Source organism: Salvelinus fontinalis, unplaced genomic scaffold, assembly GCF_029448725.1.
Source record: "Salvelinus fontinalis isolate EN_2023a unplaced genomic scaffold, ASM2944872v1 scaffold_1010, whole genome shotgun sequence".
NCBI lineage: Eukaryota > Metazoa > Chordata > Actinopteri > Salmoniformes > Salmonidae > Salvelinus > Salvelinus fontinalis.
In genome coordinates, this window is record NW_026601219.1 from 1 (window position 1) to 25,000 (window position 25,000).

A 25,000-nucleotide genomic window follows, 5' to 3' on the forward strand; every position below is an offset into this window, starting at 1 on the left:
TTGGGCCCTTGCTGCCCAGGGGGTCTGGGCCCTTGTCCGGGGCCAGGGGTTCTGGGCCCTTGCTGCCCAGGGGGTCCTTGACCAGTAGGTCTGGGCCCTTGCTGCCCAGGGGGTCTGGGCCCTTGTCCGGGGCCAGGGGGTCTTGGCCCCCCCTGCTGGGGGCCCTTGCTGCCCGGCCCTGGGGGCCCACCTTGGGGCTTCTCTCCAGGCTTCTCTTCCTTGTCAAACAGGCCAAATGAGGGCATGTTGACCCCGGAGCCCATGGAGGTAACCTCGGAGGACATGGAGGACATTCCAGAGGACACCTGGGACGTCATGGACGAGACAGCGTTAAGCGGGTTGGCCCCACTCAGGAAGCTGGAGCCAAACATGCCTGTTTTCTTCTCCGGGTCCTTAGGCTCCTGCCTGAATCGGGACTCTAAGAGGCTGAGGGACGAGGGACTGCGGCCAGGGGCCGGCCTGCCAGTGGGGCCCTCTCCAAATGCGTCTACGGTACGACTCTTGCTAAGCCGAACAGAGGGTCCAACTCCTGGCTGCTGGGGCCGCTGCTGAACATCTGCCTCCGAGGGCCTGAGAAAGAGAGTGCGAGAAAGAAAGAAAGAAACAAACAAACAAAGAAGAGTCATTTGGCAGTACAAATGGAAATAGATGGTGTGTATACATTTCAATACTCTGTGACTTCCTTTCTTTCCCTCCTTTCCTTAATCTGTACTGATGTGACAGAGCTGGATAGGTGAAAGCAAATTGCCATAGGCTTCCACCATGTTGTTGCATTTTCAGATCAGCGAAGAGGAAGGAGAGGAGACAAGGAGGGGAAGCTACTTTACACTATCAAATGGCTGATATTTGCCGGTTGCCAAACTTAAGGAAGAGACTAATTAAACACTCATGATCACCATCGCCGCAGAAGAGCTCCTAAATACATCATTCAACACACATACAGACACATATGTATCCCAAATAAACATCTTCCAAACAACCAAATCATTAAGAATGATAATCGTTATATGACAACTCATCACTCAAATTCTACAGACGTCTCAACAATCTGGTATGATGTGTTGTAATAACATAGCCTACTTAACTACAAGGCCTACATGAGGTCTGGCTCTTTGGGGGTATTGAGCAATACTGTAGGCTAAATGCTCAATGATGCACTTAAGCCTCTGACTGACACAACAAGCTAACCTTTCACCCCAAAGCCAATGGACATAGGCCTATCATCGGCACAGTGAGCACAAAGCAAGCATAGCACCAGCCCTAGGCTAGTGCTGATGGGAAAGTGAATAGCGCTGAGTGACATCTACAGTTGAGAGATCATGGAGATATAGGAGAGAGAGTGCAAGACAGCTCAATGGGGTAAACTGAGATGGCCTTATTAGATTGAGCTGAGAGGCGAAATAGATGGGATAGACAGCCTAGCCTACACTGCTGTCAGGTGCAACCCTGCTACTCATCAACTGAGATTGAACCTGTCACGTAGATGATAGATAGATCAATGCCGAGCACGAAATAAGATCAAGCGGTTCAGGTTTGGAACAGTGAAGAGTCAATGTGAATTTGAACTGAAGGTAAAGCATGAATTACAGAGAAAAATAGCTTGCCATTTGAGGCCAACAGACCATAAGCTAATTGGTGTTTAAAAGGAAAACTCCACCCAAAAACAATCTCTTGGTATTTGTTTCATTAGTCCATTGTTGACATAGTCCAAACATGTTTTGCTTGTCAGAAATCAAGTTTTCAAGTTATGTAACTTTCAAAATACAGAAAATTATGCAAAACGCAGCATCATATGATGCAAAATACATCATATGCGGATGATTTCTGTACTTTGAAAGTTACATATCTTGAAAAAACTTGATTGCTGACAAGCAAAACATTTTGGCACTATGTCAACAACGGACTAATGAAACAAATACCAAAAGATCGTTTTTGGGTGGAGTTTTCCTTTAAGTGACAAAAACAGCCCGCCAGTTCTGCCATTGGCAACTGTTGGTTTCAGCACCATGGAAAGCAACTAGCTCACAGACAGACCGCTCATCCACTTGGCTAATGCGCTTCCTTCCACAAGATGTTCGATATCTTTCCATTTCCAAAATGAAATTCAAAACCCACTTTCAAGATGCAATAAGGGGAAATCAATGACTGTGATGACATTTGCGATCGCTGTTCTATATATAGTCACATTAATATGTATGTATCCCCTCCCCCTATTCTGGCTTGGATAATAATAACTGCTCTCGCCAACAGAGCGAATTAGTGATAAGGAATTTGTGATAACGTGTATCGTGTGCCAATGGATATTTGAATGATATACTGGTGGGAATTGTTGGTCATAGGGGACACACAGCCAGCGTGGGCCTGAATATCGACTCTTGACATATATTTGCAATAGAAGCTATGTAAATACGATTAGGCTATGATATATAATTGACAACATTGGAATGGTGATATACAATGTTGGCACCGTGAGTGGAGAGGCTATTTGTTTGGGGTGATAGCGTCCTTCGTGGGGAAAAATACAGTGGCTTGACAGAGTAATTTTTACCCAGGAGGCATTTCGATTCTTTACAAACGCTGGTGTCTTACCACCGATTTTACAGCGGCTATCCTTCGATAATGGCACAATTAAACGATTTACGCAGTAATTCGCATGCAAATAATTGTTACAAGAGATTATTTCAGTATCATACCATGTAGTGTATTCTAACATTTGATCTGATGCGGTATTGTGAACGAACTGACAAATTGTCCAGCATTTTACCAGATGCTTTAATTTAATAAATTAAGCGAATTAACAATTTATGGTAAAAACAGCATTGGTCTTATAGCTATCAATGCTTAAAGACTATCTTTGTAAATGTCAATAACAATAACCAACTATCCCATTTTTGAATGGTATCATCTATCCCCATGGTAAATGTGAATGGGTGTGAACATGCATTCTCCTTTCCTGTCCATTCATAGTGATACACTGCTGACAAGCTGCAGTGCTCTGCCTAATCAAAACACGGCACAAACACACGCCTTTCGTTCTCTTTCATGAATATGCCCGTTAAATGACGGGGTACGGAGAGGAGTGGACATTTTAAAGTGCACAAAAATGCCAGTAAAATCCTGCCTTCGAGCGGGCGCGCCCCCGGGCTTGTTGGCTTGCGCCCTTGACATAGCCGCGGCGAGTTGCTTCCTGTCATCCTCGCTGAGTTGGCTCAGGTCCACCTGTGCCCCCGTGGAGGTCCGAATGAAGCCTCCTTTCCCGTCCGGTGCGAGCCCCTCCGGTAATCCAGCAAGCACCCCTTCGCCGCCTTCGAGGCTCGCTTCGTTCCCCATGATGGCCCCCTCCCGCCGCCCCCCGTTTCGATTTCGACGCGACGCTCTGCGTTTTTAGCTCCAAAGAACGTGGTGAAAAGCGGTGAAAACGGCTCCCCTCGACTCTGCGTGCATCTCAAATTATTTCTCCATCTTTACATCGCCCTCTCCCTCGTTCTCTCAGTTCTTTGTTGATATCGCGCATCTCTTCTGTCGATGGACGACGGTTTTCCGTGCGGGTCTGTCTTCAGTTCTATCCTACTACACCACATCCTCTCCCTCTCTCCCTGCGCTCTCAAACGCGCATGTTCCGCTTCTGACAGGTGACAGAAGACTTCGCTGAAGGAAAATACGTAGGCTTTAAAGGGATCAACGTTAACCGTTAAAAACATAACGTGTAGGCTACAGAAGAGCTCTTGTTAGTTCAAAGCGGCAAGTGTATTTCCCTTTACTCATTTGTAACCGGTACAACAATGACACGACCTAAGCTGCTGACTTGATTTCTGTAATACATGACGTCCTGGTGACATTTTGGCTATTATGTATATCACGATGATCATGTAATCTTAAGGTAGGCCTACAACGAGTGGGTTCAAGTGTTTAGACGTCACACATCCAGATGTACACACACACACACACACACACACACACACACACACACACACACACACACACACACACACACACACACACACACACACACACACACACACACACACACACACACACACACACACACACACCTAAATGCCAGTGATATGCCTTTATATCATTGCAGTGCTCTGGGTCAAGTGTGCAGGTGTGCATGCTTTTGTTCCAGCCAAAACACCTCTTCAATATATTATCACGATTTTGATTGAAACTAAACCCTGCAAATCATGCAGTTCTCCACTACCAGACTGGCAGCATACCACCCTGCATCCCACTGCTGGCTTGCTTCTGATGCTAAGTGGAGTTGGTCCTGATCAGTCCCTGGATAGGGAGACCAGATGCTGCTGGAACTGGTGTTGGAGGGCCAGTACGAGGCACCCTTTCCTCTGGTCTAAAAAAATATTAGATTGTGTAGGGTGCTGTCTTTTGGATGTGATGTTAAACAGGTGTCCTGACTCTCTGTGGTCACTAAAGATCCCATGGCACTTATTGGAAGAGTAGGGGTGTAAACCCTGGCATGCTGGCTAAATTCCCAATCTGGCACTCACACCTAATCATCTCCAGTTTACAATTGGCTCATTAATCCCTTGTAACCATTCCCCAGGTTGTTGCTGAGAATGTGTTCTCAGTCAACTTACCTGGTTTAATAAAATAAAATAAAAAATCAGTTGGTGAACATGGGGCTTGGATGAGACTTCATTTCCCAGAGTGCATCACTTTGGCTGGATCTGTTTATCTGCACTGAACCTCAATTAGCTGCTTTTTCCTCATACTGTACCCTTGACACTATTTAATCAAATCCTATTACCACGTTTTTGGGGTGTTCTGGTACAATTTGGATTCATGTACCAAGCAGAATAATGTTTATAGTTTGGACATTCATGTAGCATGTAGCATGTAGCTAATCCTGGAAAAATTGAAACAGTTTTTGATTGAATAGTGTGACTTGACTGATACACTAATACGCGTAAACAGTTTGGTATTTACTCCACGTAAATAGTTTGGTATTTACACCACGTAAACAGTTTGGTATTTACTCCACGTAAACAGTTTGGTATTTACAACACGTAAACAGTTTGGTATTTACTCTACGTAAACAGTTTGGTATTTACACCACATAAACAGTTTGGTATTTACTCCACGTAAACAGTTTGGTATTTACTCCACATAAACAGTTTGGTATTTACACCACGTAAACATTTTGGTATTTACTCCACGTAAACAGTTTGGTATTTACTTCACGTAAACAGTTTGGTATTTACACCACGTAAACAGTTTTGTATTTACTCCACGTAAACAGTTTGATATTTACACCGCGTAAACAGTTTGGTATTTACTCCACGTAAACAGTTTGGTATTTACACCAAATGTATTAATCTACTTATAATAATCATTAAGTGGGCGCTTACATTTGTCCTATTTTACACATGTACAAGCACATGTGTGAATTGGAAATGAGTTTTTTTGCATATCCCTCTCCCCCTGAGACAGGAATCAGCCATTATTGACAGCGACCCTGGAGCTATTAGGGTTAAGTACCTTGCTCAAGAGCACATCAGCAGATTTTTCACCTAGTCTGCTTGGGGATTTGAACACAATGCTCCTAACCGCTAGGCTACCTGCCACCCAAACACAATACCTAGTTTTGGCGAAAATATGTACCATTCTTTTAATTCGTAACAGATTTATACATAATATTCTCAAAAAAACATCCACAAGATGAAAACTATTCACACAGTTGTAGCTCAAGCGGAGTTCCACACTCCCTTCCTCCACACACAGGGATTCTAATTCTATATTTCAAGCAGGCACACCCTCCAAATCACTGGTTAGGATATTAAAGAGCGTCCACTGTGCTTTCCATCAGTGGGATGCGCTGTCATGTGACGGTCAGTGCTTATTCACAGCTTACAGAGCTCCAGGCTGGATGTCCTCTGTGTACCCAGCTTTAGGCTCTCCCTCCCTGGGTAACAGCAGAGGAGAGGTCCTAGGGTGGGAGAGTCATTGCGGTGAGCAATTTCTCTACAGATATCTTGTTATTGGCTGTGTTTCAATGCAAAAGATGCCTCGGCCTAAATTCATTGCCCTCATGGATAGAAACAACTGAGTAGGTGTAATCACTAGATCCGTCTAGTTTCCACCATATTGCTTTCACCTACCCAGCCCTATCAGACCTGTGAAGGGGAGTGAACGAGGTCAGAGGGGAGGGAATATCCTCTTGAAATAAAACGCAGCCATTAACTTATAGTGCTGTTTTACTTGTGTTTATTATAGTATTAGATGGTCATTGTGTTTATTATAGTATTGGATGGTCATTGTGTTTAGTATAGTATTGGATGGTCATTGTGTTTAGTATAGTATTGGATGGTCATTGTGTTTATTATAGTATTGGATGGTCATTGTGTTTATTATAGTATTGGAGGGTCGTTGTGTTTATTATAGTATTGGATGGTCATTGTGTTTATTATAGTATTGGATGGTCATTGTGTTTATTATAGTATTGGATGGTCATTGTGTTTATTATAGTATTGGATGGTCATTGTGTTTAGTATAGTATTGGATGGTCATTGTGTTTAGTATAGTATTGGATGGTCATTGTGTTTATTATAGCAGTGGATGGTCATTGTGTTTAGTATAGTATTGGATGGTCATTGTGTTTAGTATAGTATTGGATGGTCATTGTGTTTAGTATAGTATTGGATGGTCATTGTGTTTATTATAGTATTGGATGGTCATTGTGTTTAGTATAGTATTGGATGGTCATTGTGTTTAGTATAGTATTGGATGGTCATTGTGTTTATTATAGCAGTGGATGGTCATTGTGTTTAGTATAGTATTGGATGGTCATTGTGTTTAGTATAGTATTGGATGGTCATTGTGTTTAGTATAGTATTGGATGGTCGATGTGTTTAGTATAGTATTGGATGGTCATTGTGTTTATTATAGTATTGGATGGTCATTGTGTTTAGTATAGTATTGGATGGTCATTGTGTTTATTATAGTATTGGATGGTCATTGTGTTTATTATAGTATAGGATGGTCATTGTGTTTAGTATAGTATTGGATGGTCATTGTGTTTATTATAGTATTGGATGGTCATTGGATGGTCATTGTGTTTAGTATAGTATTGGATGGTCATTGTGTTTATTATAGTATTGGATGGTCATTGTGTTTATTATAGTATAGGATGGTCATTGTGTTTATTATAGCAGTGGATGGTCATTGTGTTTATTATAGTATTGGATGGTCATTGTGTTTATTATAGTATTGGATGGTCATTGTGTTTAGTATAGTATTGGATGGTCATTGTGTTTATTATAGCAGTAGATGGTCATTGTGTTTATTATAGTATTGGATGGTCATTGTGTTTATTATAGCAGTAGATGGTCATTGTGTTTATTATAGTATTGGATGGTCATTGTGTTTATTATAGCAGTAGATGGTCATTGTGTTTATTATAGTATTGGATGGTCATTGTGTTTATTATAGTATTGGATGGTCATTGTGTTTATTATAGCAGTAGATGGTCATTGTGTTTATTATAGTATTGGATGGTCATTGTGTTTATTATAGTATTGGATGGTCATTGTGTTTATTATAGTATTGGATGGTCATTGTGTTTATTATAGCAGTGGATGGTCATTGTGTTTATTATAGCAGTGGATGGTCATTGTGTTTATTATAGTATTGGATGGTCATTGTGTTTATTATAGCAGTGGATGGTCATTGTGTTTATTATAGTATTGGATGGTCATTGTGTTTATTATAGCAGTGGATGGTCATTGTGTTTATTATAGTATTGGATGGTCATTGTGTTTATTATAGCAGTGGATGGTCATTGTGTTTATTATAGTATTGGATGGTCATTGTGTTTATTATAGTATTGGATGGTCATTGTGTTTATTATAGCAGTGGATGGTCATTGTGTTTATTATAGTATTGGATGGTCATTGTGTTTAGTATAGTATTGGATGGTCATTGTGTTTAGTATAGTATTGGATGGTCATTGTGTTTAGTATAGTATTGGATGGTCATTGTGTTTAGTATAGTATTGGATGGTCATTGTGTTTAGTATAGTATTGGATGGTCATTGTGTTTATTATAGTATTGGATGGTCATTGTGTTTATTATAGCAGTAGATGGTCATTGTGTTTATTATAGTATTGGATGGTCATTGTGTTTATTATAGCAGTAGATGGTCATTGTGTTTATTATAGTATTGGATGGTCATTGTGTTTAGTATAGTATTGGATGGTCATTGTGTTTATTATAGTATTGGATGGTCATTGTGTTTATTATAGTATTGGATGGTCGTTGTGTTTATTATAGTATTGGATGGTCATTGTGTTTATTATAGTATTGGTATAGTATTAGTATAGCATTGTGTTTCAGTTGAACAGAACAGCCTTCTGCGTGTTTCAATTGTAAACATAGTAAGGCAGTAGACTCCTACTCTCTCAGTAGTGTCTCTCTCCTCTCTCTTGATCTTTCCATCACTTTCCCTTCTCCTTTCCATCGTATCTTTCCTCTCTCTCTCTCTCTCTCTTTCCTGCTCACTACGCTCTTCCTCCCCTCTACCCCTCTCCCACACACTCATTCTCCCTTTCGTTTCCTCTATTCCTCCTCCTCCCCTATCCCTCACTCATCCCCTCCCTCCCTCTCTCTCCCTCCCCCTCCTCCCTCTCCCTGGTGGTGACAGTGTGTGTGTAGATGGAGGTGTGTTTTAGTCAGGCGCTGGGTGCTGTCTCCAGTGATAAACTATGGTATTGAACAGAGAGCCTTCCCCACACTGGGCTGGCCACTGGAGCGAGCCCTAAAGGCCTCAAGTCTGTGGAGCGGAAACAGCCCATACGCGCTCACACACACACACAGGCATACACCCTACACACCCACACACACACACAGGCATACACCCTACACACCCACACACACACAGGCATACACCCTACACACCCACACACACACAGGCATACACCCTACACACCCACACACACACAGGCATACACCCTACACACCCACACACACACACAGGCATACACCCTACACACCCACACACACACAGGCATACACCCTACACACCCCCACACACACACAGACAGGCATACATCCAACACACCCACACACACACAGGCATACACCCTACACACCCACACACACACACAGGCATACACCCTACACACCCCCACACACACACAGGCATACACCCTACACACCCCCACACACACACAGGCATACACCCTACACACCCCCACACACACACAGGCATACACCCTACACACCCCCACACACACACAGGCATACACCCTACACACCCCCACACACACACAGGCATACACCCTACACACCCCCACACACACACAGGCATACACCCTACACACCCACACACACACACGGGCATACACCCTACACACCCCCACACACACACAGGCATACACCCTACACACCCCCACACACACACAGGCATACACCCTACACACCCCCACACACACACAGGCATACACCCTACACACCCCCACACACACACAGGCATACACCCTACACACCCCCACACACACACAGGCATACACCCTACACACCCTACACACCCCCACACACACACAGGCATACACCCTACACACCCCCACACACACAGGCATACACCCTACACACCCCCACACACACAGGCATACACCCTACACACCCACACACACACACAGGCATACACCCTACACACCCACACACACACACAGGCATACACCCTACACACCCCCACACACACACAGGCATACACCCTACACACCCCCACACACACACAGGCATACACCCTACACACCCACACACACACACAGGCATACACCCTACACACCCCCACACACACACGGGCATACACCCTACACACCCACACACACACACAGGCATACACCCTACACACCCACACACACACACAGGCATACACCCTACACACCCACACACACACACAGGCATACACCCTACACACCCACACACACACACAGGCATACACCCTACACACCCCCACACACACACAGGCATACACCCTACACACCCACACACACACACACACACACACAGGCATACACCCTACACACCCCCACACACACACAGGCATACACCCTACACACCCCCACACACACACAGGCATACACCCTACACACCCACACACACACAGACAGGCATACATCCAACACACCCACACACACACACACACACACATAAGCGTGCATACACTGGTGTACACACTCATATCCGTAAACTGACGCACACTCATTTGCATACATGTATACACACACTGTGTGTGTGTGTGTGTGTGTGTGTGTGTGTGTGTGTGTGTGTGTGTGTGTGTGTGTGTGTGTGTGTGTGTGTGTGTGTGTGTGTGTGTGTGTGTGTGTGTGTGTGTGTGTGTGTGTGTTGCTAAGCCAGGGAAGAATGTAATGGAATCTGGTAACCAGATCACACACACTAGGCTGTGTTCATTACATTTTAATACACACCTGAGGGCCAAATGTGGCTCACTAGTCGCTCACAGTGAAACTAGTTTCATTTCAGTCTGAGCTATCCAGAATAGATCCAGATGATTTGTACAATATTAATAGAAATGCCATAATATATATTTCACATAGTAAGGGATCAATATCAAATTTCTCTTACCAAAAAACAAGACAAGAATAAGTATGTAGTGATACAATTCCTACCACTGAAATCCTACAGTAAGTGTTCACTGAAATATGCAACCAGTGAACATCCAATCACGAGCCATGGCAGTTCCAAGGCAAATCCCTCCCACTCTGCAGCAACAGGTGTCAGAATCAGAAAGTTATTTTCATAAAGAGAGAGAAGCAGTCACATACCTTTGTCAGGGTGTATATCCTGTGTCTGTGTCCTCTACTATCCACTCTGAGAACAGGTTCCTCAGTGGTTCCTCAGTAGCGCTAGCCCTGCGAGCGGAGCGATGTTTAACCAGAGGTTTATTAGTCCTGAGCCTTTTCTATTCCCATTAGCGACCTGGCACACGCCTAACTCTGCCCTTAACACCAGATTCTTCTGACCGCTGACCAGAGAGAAGCCCTGAACTAAAAATATTTTTAAAGGAACAGTGTACTCTTATCTCCTTCTCTCTCTCTCTCAAGACACACCTCATAATCCTCTTTACTCTGAGAGATAGGCCAATCCCGAACTATACTATAATCTGTTGTTGTACACCAGCAAAGTTCAGTCTGTCACTCAGACGACTCCGATCAGGGGTCAAATTCCACCTTTCATCAGGTAAAATTACATCAATCTTCAGATCTGACTGAACTGAAAAGGGATTGAACACAAGTCGGAGAAACACCTTTGCTCATGGTATAAAACCATCAGTCAAATCCTAAAGCAAACACCACTGAACATCCCAACATGAGTAACACCGCTAGGGCGTATTTCAAGACATGTATACAATATGCATACTATTGCGTTCAAGCAGCACGCTGTCAACAGAGTACTGCATCTTTTCCTCTACAATGTCTAGACAGCCTTCTGGTTGCATAACCTATCTAAACTCGTTGTTCCTCGCACACTTCATACTGCCAAACTGATTTACAGAGCTCTGGGTCCTATTTTTTAGGCACCAAACAAGAGAAAACAGAATGAAAAAGGGAAACTAATTTAAGCCTGTCTAAAACGTTTTGCTACGGTGTGTCCTAATGAATACGACCCTGTTTTGGTGAAGTAGGATGACGTTGCCCCAAGTCACTGACACTCTAAGGTCAGTTTTGTGTTTTTCTCATAATTGTCAAGGTAGGGTTGGAGAAGAGTAAGCTGATAGATCTGCAGATCAGGTCATTCAGGCAGGATTTGTTTTGGTGCTCTGACCTCACCAGGAGGGTGAGGATGATTAATGAAGGACATCCGGTTCTTCTGTTCTTAACGGGATTTACAGGTCAGAGAAGTCCCTGGTCACATTCCCCTGTTCGGATGTTGCATGCATCAACCAATGGTTGCGTGCCATGTTGTCGACCATGTCATCGACTGCCAGATTACTATAACAAATGATATGCTAAGTTGATACATAAAATACTTATTAAGGCGTTGTTAGATCTGTTATGCGTCAGCAACGCCTGAGCATAGGAACGCGTCTTAACCATTGGTTTCCCTTCCAATGGTTAAGGTAAGGGTCAGCAAGACCCATAGTCCATCATGACCCATAGAATTGGCTGATCCTAAATGGGGCATGACAGTAATACACTTCTACACTATTGAGCTGAGCTATACTGTTTCAGCATGGTTACACATCCACCATAGCTGCTGGAACCATGTTGGAAAGGGAAAGCAGTAAGCTCAGTACAGTTCAGGTAGGCATTAACAGGGTCTATCACTGCCTCTTATCTGTCTTCTCAATGCACTCACTCCACCAAATTTGCATGTAACCTTTATTTAACTAGGCAAGTCAGTTTAGAACAAATTCTTATTTACAATGACAGCCTAGGAACAGTGAACTGCCTTGTTCAGGGGCAGAACGACAGATTTTTACCTTGTCAGCTATGGGATTCGATCTAGCAACCTTTCAGTTACTGGCCCAATGCCCTAACCGCTAGGCTACCTGCTGCCTCAAATGCTCAAATTAACTCTTCCCATTCTCCTTCCTCTCATCGTCATCTCCTCCTTCTTGTCCCTTTCTCTCCTCCCTAACCCCTCCTCTCTTCCTCTAACTGCAGAAGGATTCCTCAAATCAGTTAACGTTTCCAGACTAATATAGTGATGTAGCAACACGATCCAATTATTCAACTGTAGTGAAGAGGGAGGAGTCCCTTGACAACTCATAGTCTAATCCTTGAGAGAGAGAGGGGGGGGGCAGACATACAGAGAGAGAGAGAGACAGAGACAGAGAGAGACAGAGAAAGAGAGAGAAACAGAGTGAGAGAGAGGGGGGGAGCAGACATACAGAGATATAGAGAGAGACAGAGAGAGACAGAGAGAGAGGGAGACAGAGAGAGAGACAGAGAGAGAGACAGAGAGAGAGAGAGAGTAAAAGGAAGAGAAAGGGGTTCCCTCCTTCATTTGTGCTCTCTCTCTCTCACACCCCGTTGTGAATCCCTAGCAACACCTATTGTTAGGGATGCACGTCACAGGTGGTGATGTCACTGTAATAAGGCCGGACCACTTGGTACAGATTAGGAGGAGGAAGGTGGAGAGAAGGTGATTAGCCAGGCTTGTAACAGATGAGTCACACTGAAGGACACACACACATGCAGGCAGAAAAAAAAACATGCATACACACACACACACACACACACACACACACACACACACACACACACACACACACACACACACACACACACACACACACACACACACACACACACACACACACACACACACACACACACACACACACACGCAGACACACACGCATACAAACAAAGAAGGCAAAAACACACGCCTACGTACAGACAGTCTACAGACTGTATATTAATTCAAAAACATGATAAACATTGCGGTAAACATTCAAGGTGAAAGACACCCTGAACACATTCAAAACAACATGGGTTTTGACTACAGCAAATAGAGGATTCTTTGAGTGCAGTAATCTCCCTAGGGCAAAACCGAACCATACGAACTCCAAGGCAACTCAAGTCTCTGACACAACTTTCTCAAAATGAACTCCCCAAGCAGTTGTTCTGTAGCCTGGTCCCAGATCTGTTTGTGCTATCTTGATATATCCTCGTCACTCATTGCCACACCAAAAGGCATGTAATTCCACTTAAAGGTCAACTTTGGGCACCAAAAACGGTCCAAGTCCGCCTTTTTCTCAATTTTCAAACCAAAATGGGGTGTGCCTTTGGTGGTTCATAGATGTGTCATTCTGGTGATTTGCGCCGTGACCGACGTAGCTAGTTCCTTAGCTAAGCTAGCCACTATAGCTAGCCTCCTCCAGTATGTGTTGACGTCATTTCACAGGATATATTTTTTGTACGGAAGCTGTAGACATTGGTAGGAAATGGTACTTCTGTAGCCAAATATCTTAGTCATAATTTTGTTTTGTTTTTAAGCATTAAATGGCCTGCTATGATGGTTCATTGATCTGTTATACCGTTTAAAGTAATTTGTCCCCCCCCCCAAAGTCACCTTTATAGCTGGAATCCACATTAGGGTAAGCAGCGCCGCTGTTTACCCCAACACATTTGTTTTTGTTTATGAAACAGGACAGGAGCATCATGGTAAAAAAAGTGCAATAAATACTTTGCTGTTCTATCGCGCGTGTAATAATGCGCAATGATTTCTGAGGAGAAAAAAACATTGTTCGTTGTTTGAAGTAATTTCTTTATATTTGTAATAGCGCAAACGGATGTGGCAGTTTCACCATTACTGATTCCAGCTATAAAGAGCCACTGATTGGCACGTGTTTTTGTGTTGCTCTTTAGAAAAACAAGTTTTCAGTCTTGGAGGTGTGTTTCCTGACCGATTCAGCATTTGGTTAATGATGTTTGTCCCCCATAAAACACTGTAGACATGGAAGCCTATTTCACTTCCTCAAAATCCCCAGAATAAATCAAAGACAACTCAAGAAATCTGTAATTAATTTTCATGTTTTTGCCGAGGAGGTTTTAGTTGCGCAATTTTACATCTGACTAAGGTGTTTGGTGCAGTATTTCTCAAGTAACAAAATGCACAACGTGTTGTCTTATGCAAACAAAGTCCGAGCTGCTGGGCAGTGCTGGACAGTTTCACTGTCACCGCAGCTGTTCACCCCATGTTAGTGGGTAAATGGACGTTGTCAAATCAAAACCTTCATTTTAGACGAGAATGACTTCATGACCAAAATGTAGTCAATTTGAACAATAAAATAACAGTTTCTGACTCATATCGATGACGCATAGGCTGTTTTCAAAGGTATTTGTTGCTTTTTAACTCTCTTTAACTCTGGACACTATACATTTGTATTCCATCCACTCAGGGGAATGGCCACAGACGAGCTATTGATCACCTCATCAATCCTAACCTATAACATAGCCTCACAAAGATTTTATGATGTCCAACCTGCGTGTGTGTGTGTGTGTGTGTTGGCATGAGGGGGGGGGGGGGAGGTATGTGTGGGTGTGTGGGTGGGTGGGTGTGAGTGTGTTTTATGTGGATGAATTGAATTGTATGTGTGAATTTTGTTTTGATTGACAAGTGTGTGTGTTTACGAGGTCGAAGGGTGTGTGTCGTTGAACCTTGAGGGCTTGTGTGTACAATAGGATCCAACAGACATGAATACAACATTCCCAGAGCTCACTGAATCCTCTCACACTTCTCCTGGGAATAGCTATGGAAACTGGGAAGAGAGAGAGAGGAATATGGGAGAATGGGAAATGGGAAAATGGGTGAAAATTATATAACTGACCACTGTTAGAAATGTAAAACCATCTCTGCTTTTAGACCTGTACATAAGACTAAGTGGTGTTCTTGAAGTCGTCACAGTGCTGGGGCTGCTAACTATCTGTTAATGAGGTCTTCCAAGGGCTCGGTCTAGACTCAAAATGGCCGCCTGTGACTCCTCTGTTTCTGGGGGTTTCTGCAAAGCAACCCTTCAAGAGTCAAGCGTTGCCATGGCATCTGTGAACCCCTGCCGCCTGAGGGGTCGTAACTATGGGGTGAGTGAGGGTTGGAAATCCCACATCAAACAATCAAGGTGCTCTGTGTGTGTGTGGCTGAATTTCCTGTGTGTACTCAAGAGCAGCCTCTAGGTATCAATGTTTTACACTGTGCTTAACATTAGCCTTATGCTAAGTTGTGGCCAACTGGGGTATAAAGAGAGAATATGGTTCAGCTTGGTACAGATGTTGAGAGGAAGAGATGAGGAAGAGATGATTAGAGAAAGCATGGGAGGGAATGAAATAAATAGAAAGACAGGAAATAATTAAGAGAGAGAGATATTTAAGGAGTAGGTCTGTGTGAGCGCTGTCTTGTCACGGACCTGAATCTCCTCTCTCTGCTGACAGAGTTGACTTTCCCAGAATCCCTGGAGCCCACTCCTGGTCTGCGGAACGAGTGTGAGTCAGAGCTTCTGAAGAGCCCAATCTGGGAGTCGTGAGGAGACTGGGAGACACACACACATAGAGGACGAACACACACATAAGAGACAATCACAGATGTCACATACACACAAATATACAATTATTTTGCAAACATTTTTTTGGGGGGGGTCTCTCAACTTATTAAGAGTTAGAATAGTAGAATACACCAGATGCCCTTTCTAAATGTGTCGTGCATCAGCAGTGTTTCTCTTGTTATGTCACTCCATTAGCCATGTCAGCTAACAATCTATAGACTGGGAGATAGTCTAGCCAGCTGTCTAAACTTGTAGTAATCATGAGCGAATACCTGACCTCCAGGGGGACCCGTTAGTCATTCTCACTCAGCTCTTATATTAACACAACATAAGTCATTACAAAATGTGTAGAATTACAGAAAACTTGCTTTAAAACTGCTACATTTTCTCTACGCCCCATGGCAGTGTTTTCTCTACGCCCCATGGCAGTGTTTTCTCTACGCCCCATGGCAGTGTTTTCTCTACGCCCCATGGCAGTGTTATCTCTACACCTCATGGCAGTGTTTTCTTTACGCCCCATGGGAGTGTTTTCTCTACGCCCCATGGCAGTGTTTTCTCTACGCCCCATGGCAGTGTTTTCCTCTACGCCCCATGGCAGTGTTTTCTCTACGCCCCATGGCAGTGCTATGTTTTCTCAACGCCCCATGGCAATGTTTTCTCTACGCCCCATGGCAATGTTTTCTCAACGCCCCATGGCAGTGTTTTCTCTACGCACCATGGCAATGTTTTCTCTACGCCCCATGGCAGTGTTTTCTTTACGCCCCATGGCAATGTTTTCTCTACGCCCCATGGCAATGTTTTCTCTACGCCCCATGGCAGTGTTTTCTCTACGCCCCATGGCAATGTTTTCTCTACGCCCCATGGCAGTGTTTTCTCTACGCCCCATGGCAATGTTTTCTCAACGCCCCATGGCAGTGTTTTCTCAACGCCCCATGGCAATGTTTTCTCTACGCCCCATGGCAATGTTTTCTCAACGCCCCATGGCAGTGTTTTCTCTACGCCCCATGGCAGTGTTTTCTTTACGCCCCATGGCAATGTTTTCTCTACGCCCCATGGCAATGTTCTCTACGCCCCATGGCAGTGTTTTCTCTACGCCCCATGGCAATGTTTTCTCTACGCCCCATGGCAATGTTTTCTCTACGCCCCATGGCAATGTTTTCTCTACGCCCCATGGCAGTGTTTTCTCTACGCCCCATGGCAGTGTTTTCTCTACGCCTCATGGCAGTGTTTTCTCTACGCCCTATGAGGCAATGTTTTCACTACACGTCATGGCAGTGTTTTCTCTACGCCCCATGGCAATGTTTTCTCTACGCCCCATGGCAATGTTTTCTCTACGCCCCATGGCAATGTTTTCTCTACGCCCCATGGCAATGTTTTCTCTACGCCCCATGGCAATGTTTTCTTTACGCCCCATGGCAATGTTTTCTCTACGCCCCATGGCAATGTTTTCTCTACGCCCCATGGCAATGTTTTCTCTACGCCCCATGGCAATGTTTTCTCTACGCCCCATGGCAGTGTTTTCTCTATGCCCTATGGCAGTGTTTTCTCTACGCCCTATGGCAGTGTTTTCTCTACGCCCCATGGCAGTGTTTCCTCTACGCCCCATGGCTATGTTTTCTCTACGCCCCATGGCAGTGTTTTCTCTACGCCCCATGGCAATGTTTTCTCTACGCCCCATGGCAATGTTTTCTCAACGCCCCATGGCAGTGTTTTCTCTACGCCCCATGGCAGTGTTTTCTCAACGCCCCATGGCAGTGTTTTCTCTACGCCCCATGGCAATGTTTTCTCTACGCCCCATGGCAATGTTTTCTCAACGCCCCATGGCAGTGTTATCTCTACGCCCCATGGCAGTGTTTTCTCTACGCCCCATGGCAATGTTTTCTCAACGCCCCATGGCAGTGTTTTCTCTACGCCCCATGGCAGTGTTTTCTCTACGCCCCATGGCAATGTTTTCTCAACGCCCCATGACAGTGTTATCTCAACGCCCCATGGCAATGTTTTCTCTACGCCCCATGGCAATGTTTTCTCTACGCCCCATGGCAGTGTTATCTCTACACCCCATGGCAGTGTTTTCTCTACGCCCCATGGCAGTGTTATCTCTACGCCCCATGGCAGTGTTTTCTCTACGCCCCATGGCAGTGTTATCTCTACACCCCATGGCAGTGTTTTCTCTACGCCCCATGGCAGTGTTTTCTCTACGCACCATGGCAGTGTTTTCTCTACGCCCCATGGCAGTGTTTTCTCTACGCCCCATGGCAATGTTTTCTCTACGCCCCATGGCAGTGTTTTCTCTACGCCCCATGGCAGGGTTTTCTTTACGCCCCATGGCAATGTTTTCTCTACGCCCCATGGCAGTGTTTTCTCTACGCACCATGGCAGTGTTTTCTCTACGCCCCATGGCAGTGTTTTCTCTACGCCCCATGGCAGCGTTTTCTTTACGCCCCATGGCAATGTTTTCTCTACGCCCCATGGCAGTGTTTTCTCTACGCACCATGGCAGTGTTTTCTCTACGCCCTATGGCAGTGTTTTCTCTACGCCCCATGGCAATGTTCTCTACGCCCCATGGCAGTGTTTTCTCTACGCACCATGGCAGTGTTTTCTCTACGCACCATGGCAGTGTTTTCTTTACGCCCCATGGCAATGTTTTCTCTACGCCCCATGGCAGTGTTTTCTCTACGCACCATGGCAGTGTTTTCTCTACGCCCCATGGCAATGTTTTCTCTACGCCCCATGGCAGTGTTTTCTCTACGCCCCATGGCAATGTTTTCTCTACGCACCATGGCAATGTTTTCTCTACGCCCCATGGCAGTGTTTTCTCTACGCCCCATGGCAATGTTTTCTCTACGCCCCATGGCAGTGTTTTCTCTACGCCCCATGGCAGTGTTTTCTCTACGCCCCATGGCAATGTTTTCTCTACGCCCCATGGCAATGTTTTCTCTACGCCCCATGGCAGTGTTTTCTCTACGCCCCATGGCAATGTTTTCTCTACGCCCCATGGCAATGTTTTCTCTACGCCCCATGGCAGTGTTTTCTCTACGCCCCGCCCCATAGCAACTTTTTCTCTACGCCCCAGCAGGAGACCACATACCTTCTATAGCCCTTATGTCCCTTTCTGTTTATTATAAAGAAGTGATGTTGAACTTCCATAGGTCAGCTTTACAGTACGGGGATCTGTGTGCCATCTAGTGGCAATCACATGACAACAACGGTGACTTGCATTTCAATACAGTCTACAATAGGCCAACCTACACACAACCACAAAGAAACAAACCAGTGGGTTAGCAAACATGTGGTGTCTTCCTATTCATTCATCTGACTAAGACACAGTACAACCATATTCTTCCATATAAGAGATATGAGTGGAGACTGGAGCAGTGGAGGCTGCTGAAGGGGGGAACGGCTCATAATAATGTCTGGAACGGAACAGATGGAATGACATCAAACACCTGGCAACCGTGTGTTTGATGTATTTGATACCATTCCACTGATTCCGCTACAGCCATTACCACGAGCCCATCCTCCCCAATTAAGGTGCCACCAACCTCCTGTCATCAAGAGAGCCTCTTTGCCATGGGAACACTAGGCATATTTCAATCCATCTCTAAATCCGAGATAGCTTGTTGTGAGACTCATCGGTGTTACATTCCTACCTACCAGCTGTCTACCCTTGTCTACGCTGCAATACAGACCTGTCATTGACACAACAGAACAGAATGCCTCAGTTGAAAGCAACATGAATATGCATAGATGTAGCTTAATTATGCTTGTTGTAATGGCCGCGTTCCAGGTTGATGTTTTTGCAGTCGTGCTGCACATTTCCGAGGATTGCTGTGTCATTAATAGGTTGTATGCACCAAGCGTCTCAGAGTAGCTGACATAGGATCAGATTTTGTGTTTTAGATTATAATGAGTATGATTATATGGACAGGGGAGACCTGACCCTAGATCAGAACTCATACTCTGAGACACTTGATACATACAACCTGTGATGATTAGCGCAACACAACTGCAAAAAGGTTAAGTGTACCCCCTGGGCCACTTAACCTGGATCAGCACCGATGTTTCAAGCAGTGAGCAAGTGTGTGCCTCTGCTTTGAGGAATCTAGGGGTGTATCTCAGTAATCTAAAATGGTTTCCTCTCCTTGTCTCCTTTCCGCCATTGGCATCCACCATTTTGCTTTAAATTTTCAGATGAGTACAGATGAAGAAGAGACGAAGGCAGGAAGCTACTCCAGACTATTGAGATGCACCCGAAGAGAGCAGTCACTGCAATGTCAATGACATAATAAACCCTGTGTTTAAACAGTCTTTATTACCAAGGGGTACAAATATACTGTAGTGTGTTGTATATCATTGGTAGTCACCTATCACACCATTCCAAAGGTGCGTGCGAGCACGTGCACACGCACACACTCACCACAGGAGATTGGTGGCACCTTAATTGGGGAGGATGGGCTCATGGTAATGGCTGGAGCGGAATAAGTGGAATGGTATCAAACACATGGTTTCTATGTGTTTGATGCCATTGCATGAGAGTCGTTCCAGACATTATTATGAGCCGTCCTCCCCTCAGCAGCCTCCACTGTCACACACACAAACACACACATACAGCCCTTGTGCTCTCGGGGCAGTACCCATGGTAACGAACCCTGTGAATTCACAACACGTTTGTGACTCTTGGGGCTTGGGAACATAGATTGTGCTACTCTCATCAGTTAAGCTGAGGTTTCCACATGCACACTCTCTCTGTGTGACTGGATGGCTGCAGTGTGTGTGTGCGTGTGCGTGTGTGTGTGTGTGTGTCAGAGGGTTCAGGGAGTTTGTGCCCACGCAGAGAGTGGTAGAGAACCTTTTAAGGTACCTGCAGGGAATCAGTGGTAGAGCACCATTTTAGGTAACACGCTGTGCCACTGTAGGCCCAATTAGAGTGGAGATGACGACCTCATGAAGGCCTTTAGTAGCACTGTGTTAACTGTTAACCATCTGTGTCTCCACACCAGTGGAATCTTCAAAACTATAGACAGAGAGTAACACACAGTGCAGAACATTGTGGCTGATGAACATAAACAGCTGATGGTCATTGCATAATTGATATACAGGGAACTTAGACTACTAACTAAAGTGTTAGAACAGGGGTGTCAAACTCATTCCATTGAGGACCTAGTGTCTGTTTTTTTTGTTAAGACCTAGACAACCAGGTGGGGGGAGTTCCTTACTAATTAGTGACCTTAATTCATCAGTCAAGTCCAATGGAGGAGTTAAAACCCGCAGACACTCAGCCCTCCGTGGAATGAGTTTGACACGTGAACTACAATGACAACAGCTAAAATGTAATCCCCTGAAAAGCTAGGTAGAAATGGAAGTCCATTGGAACAGAGAATAGTGACCTCTTGTGGCTAATCCAAAACATTAACCTCCAGTTTAATTATTCATGGCAAGGGGGTGTTTTCATCGAGAAGGAAGGCTGCCTCTTACTTATACAGCATAACACATCAATGACCTTTTTTAACACATCTGCCTTTAGTCAATGAAATCTCTCTATGGGCGCCGTGGTCAACCCACTGAAGGATGTGGACAGAGAGCTTGTGATTCTACTTCAGTATTTACTATACTCAGCACTGAGAGCCCAGTATGGCTGCGTTTACACAGGCAGCCCAATTCTGATCTATTGCCACTAATTGGGTCTTTTAATCAATCAGATTAAATCTTTAGCCAATAATATCAGAATTGGGCTGCCTCTGTGTAAACACAGCCATTGTGATTCAGCACGTACCTTAGAACTGAGTCACATCTTCTTCCATGGTCTGGGTTCAGATGGTATCCCCTGGTGAAGGAGTAGGCTTCACTGTCCGTTGGAAAGTATTTTTAAAAACGTTTTTAAAGAAGATATAATACTGTGTAATTCACCATAATATAATTCCAGTAAAAATATGTTTTTCATCAGCTCAACCTTTTATCTGTGTGTTTGAGCGTGCAAACTGACTGCTCCCAGTCCCACCTGTGACTAAACGTGATAGTCACAGGTGGAAATAACTGTACAACACAAACAAAATACATTTTGTCAACTCAGATTCACATGCATCATACTGTACCATATATAACTGGACAGAAGTTAGAAAAAAACTACAAAAAGGCTAAGTTTTACAGGAAATGTTTAATTAGACAACTGAACGCATGCCAGGAAGAACCATGTTACAGCAGGGATATCTGTTCTCTCCTTGTCCACCCTACACACCGTGAGAGACCAGAAACATACCACAAACCACCAGGAAACCTTGCTATCTGCTGTCCATTATTGCAGTGACACATCAGGCTTGTTGTATACTGAGGGGGAAACACATTGTTGTATGAAAAGTTGAAGGTCTTAATACAAGTTTTGGGGTTGGAGTAACATCACTGGGGCGTATTCATTAGCAGACACCATAGCAAAACGTTTAGCTACAGAAAACGATTTGCAACAAAAATGTGCGTTTGTTATTGGACAAGTTCAGGTTAGTCCCTCCCCATTTCGGCCTGTTTGCTTCTGTTTGGTTCCTAGTGAATACACCCCTGGTACATGTTGGCATCTTTGTTTTGGCAAAAAAGAATAATATTCACATCTCTCTTACACATGTTGCCTACAGGACTTTTACCTCTCACAGGAAACATCTAGAGACAATAGAAAAGATGCACTTAAGTAGCATTCACATGCAGCTTTAACTCAGCGTCCTCAGACTACGTTTAGATTTGAAACTTTTCCTTACTAGTTCTTACATAGAAATTCACAGCTAATGTTTTATCAGGTTTTGGGTAGTATTATCTTACATAAAATGAGTATTTGGGATGAACGAATGAAATAGGTGGATGGGATTCCAAACTTCAACGAAAACACCTCCTGGGTAGAAAAATCACCCATTTACGAAAAGACCAGAAGAGACAGAAACGTAGAAGAGGGTTTGAGAAACTTGTGCTTATCATCCTGAAGGCTCTCAGTCTGGATACTGTAAAACACACAACAACCCCCTGCTCCCACTCTCATACCGTGGTTCACTTCCAAAACACGCCCCCCGGAAAAAAAGGGAGTCCTTGACAGAGGAAGTCCGTCCTCATTGGTCCGTTTGTGTTTCTCAACGTGCCGCAGTCTTTTTCTTGATTATTGATGAGCCAAAATACCAGAATATCAAAAATAAATGCAACCCTTTCACAAAACAATGAGAAATAAATAATCCGTGGTGTTCTGGTTGTATATATTTACATACATAAAGAGTCGTTTTGTTGTTGTATGTATATGTACAGAATCAATAGGCAGTCTGTTTTCCAGACTGAGCACGAACATATGACTGGATTTATAAGTTCACACGCAACTCCAGGAGAAAGCAAAGAAAGAAAAATAACTTAAATGGACAGGTCAAAAATTCTACTACGTAATTGTTTACCCCTACAGGGATGCAGTGGTTTGTATGGAGAGAGAGAAGTAAATATCAAATAAAAACAGAAAATAGATTTTTCTTTCATAGGACTCCTTTAACATAAAAAAAAACCTTACATATCGAGTAACTGGCGAGAAATAGCTTATTCAAATCATGAACATTGATTGACTACGACATGCACAATGCTTTTCAAGCCTTGGGAGGAAGAGAAGCTTGATTTTGCTCCACAGATCACAGGCTATTGTGGATTTTGTCGTTTTATATTGAATAATTCTGTTATTGAACTACAAACAATATGCAGGGCATCGTTGTGGATTGTTAACCAGCTAACTGTGCCCCATTTTAATATGTTTGACGTATAAGACAGTCAAGCTCTATGTACAAGCCCAAAGTGCTCATTCATGAGAGTCGTTGTGAATCGAATCAGTTGAATAAAGTTGAGCCGACGAACTGTATTGTGGGAATTGAAGTTCACTCTCTGAAAATGACTGTGCTTCTTTTGATGTGTTTCGGTTCTAGTTTGCAGTCGACTGGACACATTATTCTTTATCCTTATAGTTCTTCCCGTCTCTATATAGTGGACATCTTCTTCCTTCTGCGCATATCAACAAGGCCAGTAGCTGCAGTAACGGACGTCCCTACTGAACTTTAAAGTCTTAATCCCTTCTGAAATGTCTTCTGAAATGTCCTGTAGGGGCCATTGTCCAGATTTGTCCAGAGGTCTGAATATGTAACATGTATCATCCTCACTGAAAATTAATGTTTTTAACCCCATCCCCGTCCTATAAGGAAGTAGCGTCTGTACAGGAGGGCTATGTGTCCGCCAGATAACTCGGTCCCCCTTGCAACACGGATCTGGACTACACAGTTCCTCAAATTGTACCCCTTGGGCCACTATATCCACATGGTTAGCATAAACAGTACGCATACGATTCCAGTTTAGCCTCAGTCTTCAATGTCCTGTTAGTCGCCAGTCTTCTCCAAGTCTTCACAGGGTATTAGTAGTGTGTGTGTGTGTGTGTGTGTGTGTGTGTGTGTGTGTGTGTGTGTGTGTGTGTGTGTGTGTGTGTGTTTTACGTGTATGTTTTAGAGCATTCCATTGGGGCGGTATTTTTCGGTCTACATATTATGTGTGAATGAGCATATGTCCATGACCATGAGTATTGCATTATGTGGGTTCCTACAGTATATCTTTACGGGATAGCAAGTCTATATTTTAATGTACAATATGTGTGTAAGTGTGTGTGTTGCTGTGTGTTTGTCTCAGACACTCCGCGGGGGTCTCTGTTGCTCGTGGGTCCTCCTGTTTCGCCCCTTTTTATTCTCCTGCATCCGCCTCCACTTGGCATTGTGCTGGGGTCCACCTCTGGTCCCACCACCAGGCACCTGGGTTCCCCCCAGGGCGCCTTGGCCCTTCTGGGGGCTTTGGGTGTTGGGTGTAGCCTGAGAGTTCTGGGCATTCTGGTTGTTGTTTTTAGGGGCCTGTGCCTGGGTCAGCGGACCCGCATGGTGTTGCACCTTCTGTGTGTTCGTGCTCCGGGGGCTCCCCTCTTTGTTCTGCTGC

The 25,000-nt window shown here is 44.3% G+C and overlaps 2 protein-coding genes across 2 annotated transcripts in view; both read right to left on the reverse strand.

Annotated features, from left to right (window-relative positions):
* Window positions 1–6: 6 nt before the first annotated feature.
* On the reverse strand, window positions 7–3,790 carry LOC129848143 (protein piccolo-like; the record flags this gene model as incomplete). Its single annotated transcript, XM_055915616.1, has 2 exons — window positions 3,122–3,790; window positions 7–570 (listed from the first exon to the last, which is right to left on the reverse strand). Coding segments are annotated over exons 1-2 (773 nt in total), but the record flags the coding sequence as incomplete, so codon positions are not given.
* An 18,372-nt stretch (window positions 3,791–22,162) lies between these two features.
* The window catches only part of LOC129848142 (semaphorin-3ab-like), a 31,605-nt gene continuing 28,767 nt past the window's right edge, over window positions 22,163–25,000 (reverse strand). Inside the window, exon 15 of the mRNA XM_055915614.1 lies at window positions 22,163–25,000. This exon is cut by the window's right edge and continues 527 nt beyond it. Within this exon, the coding sequence (XP_055771589.1) occupies window positions 24,700–25,000 (301 nt within the window). The 3' untranslated portion in view covers window positions 22,163–24,699.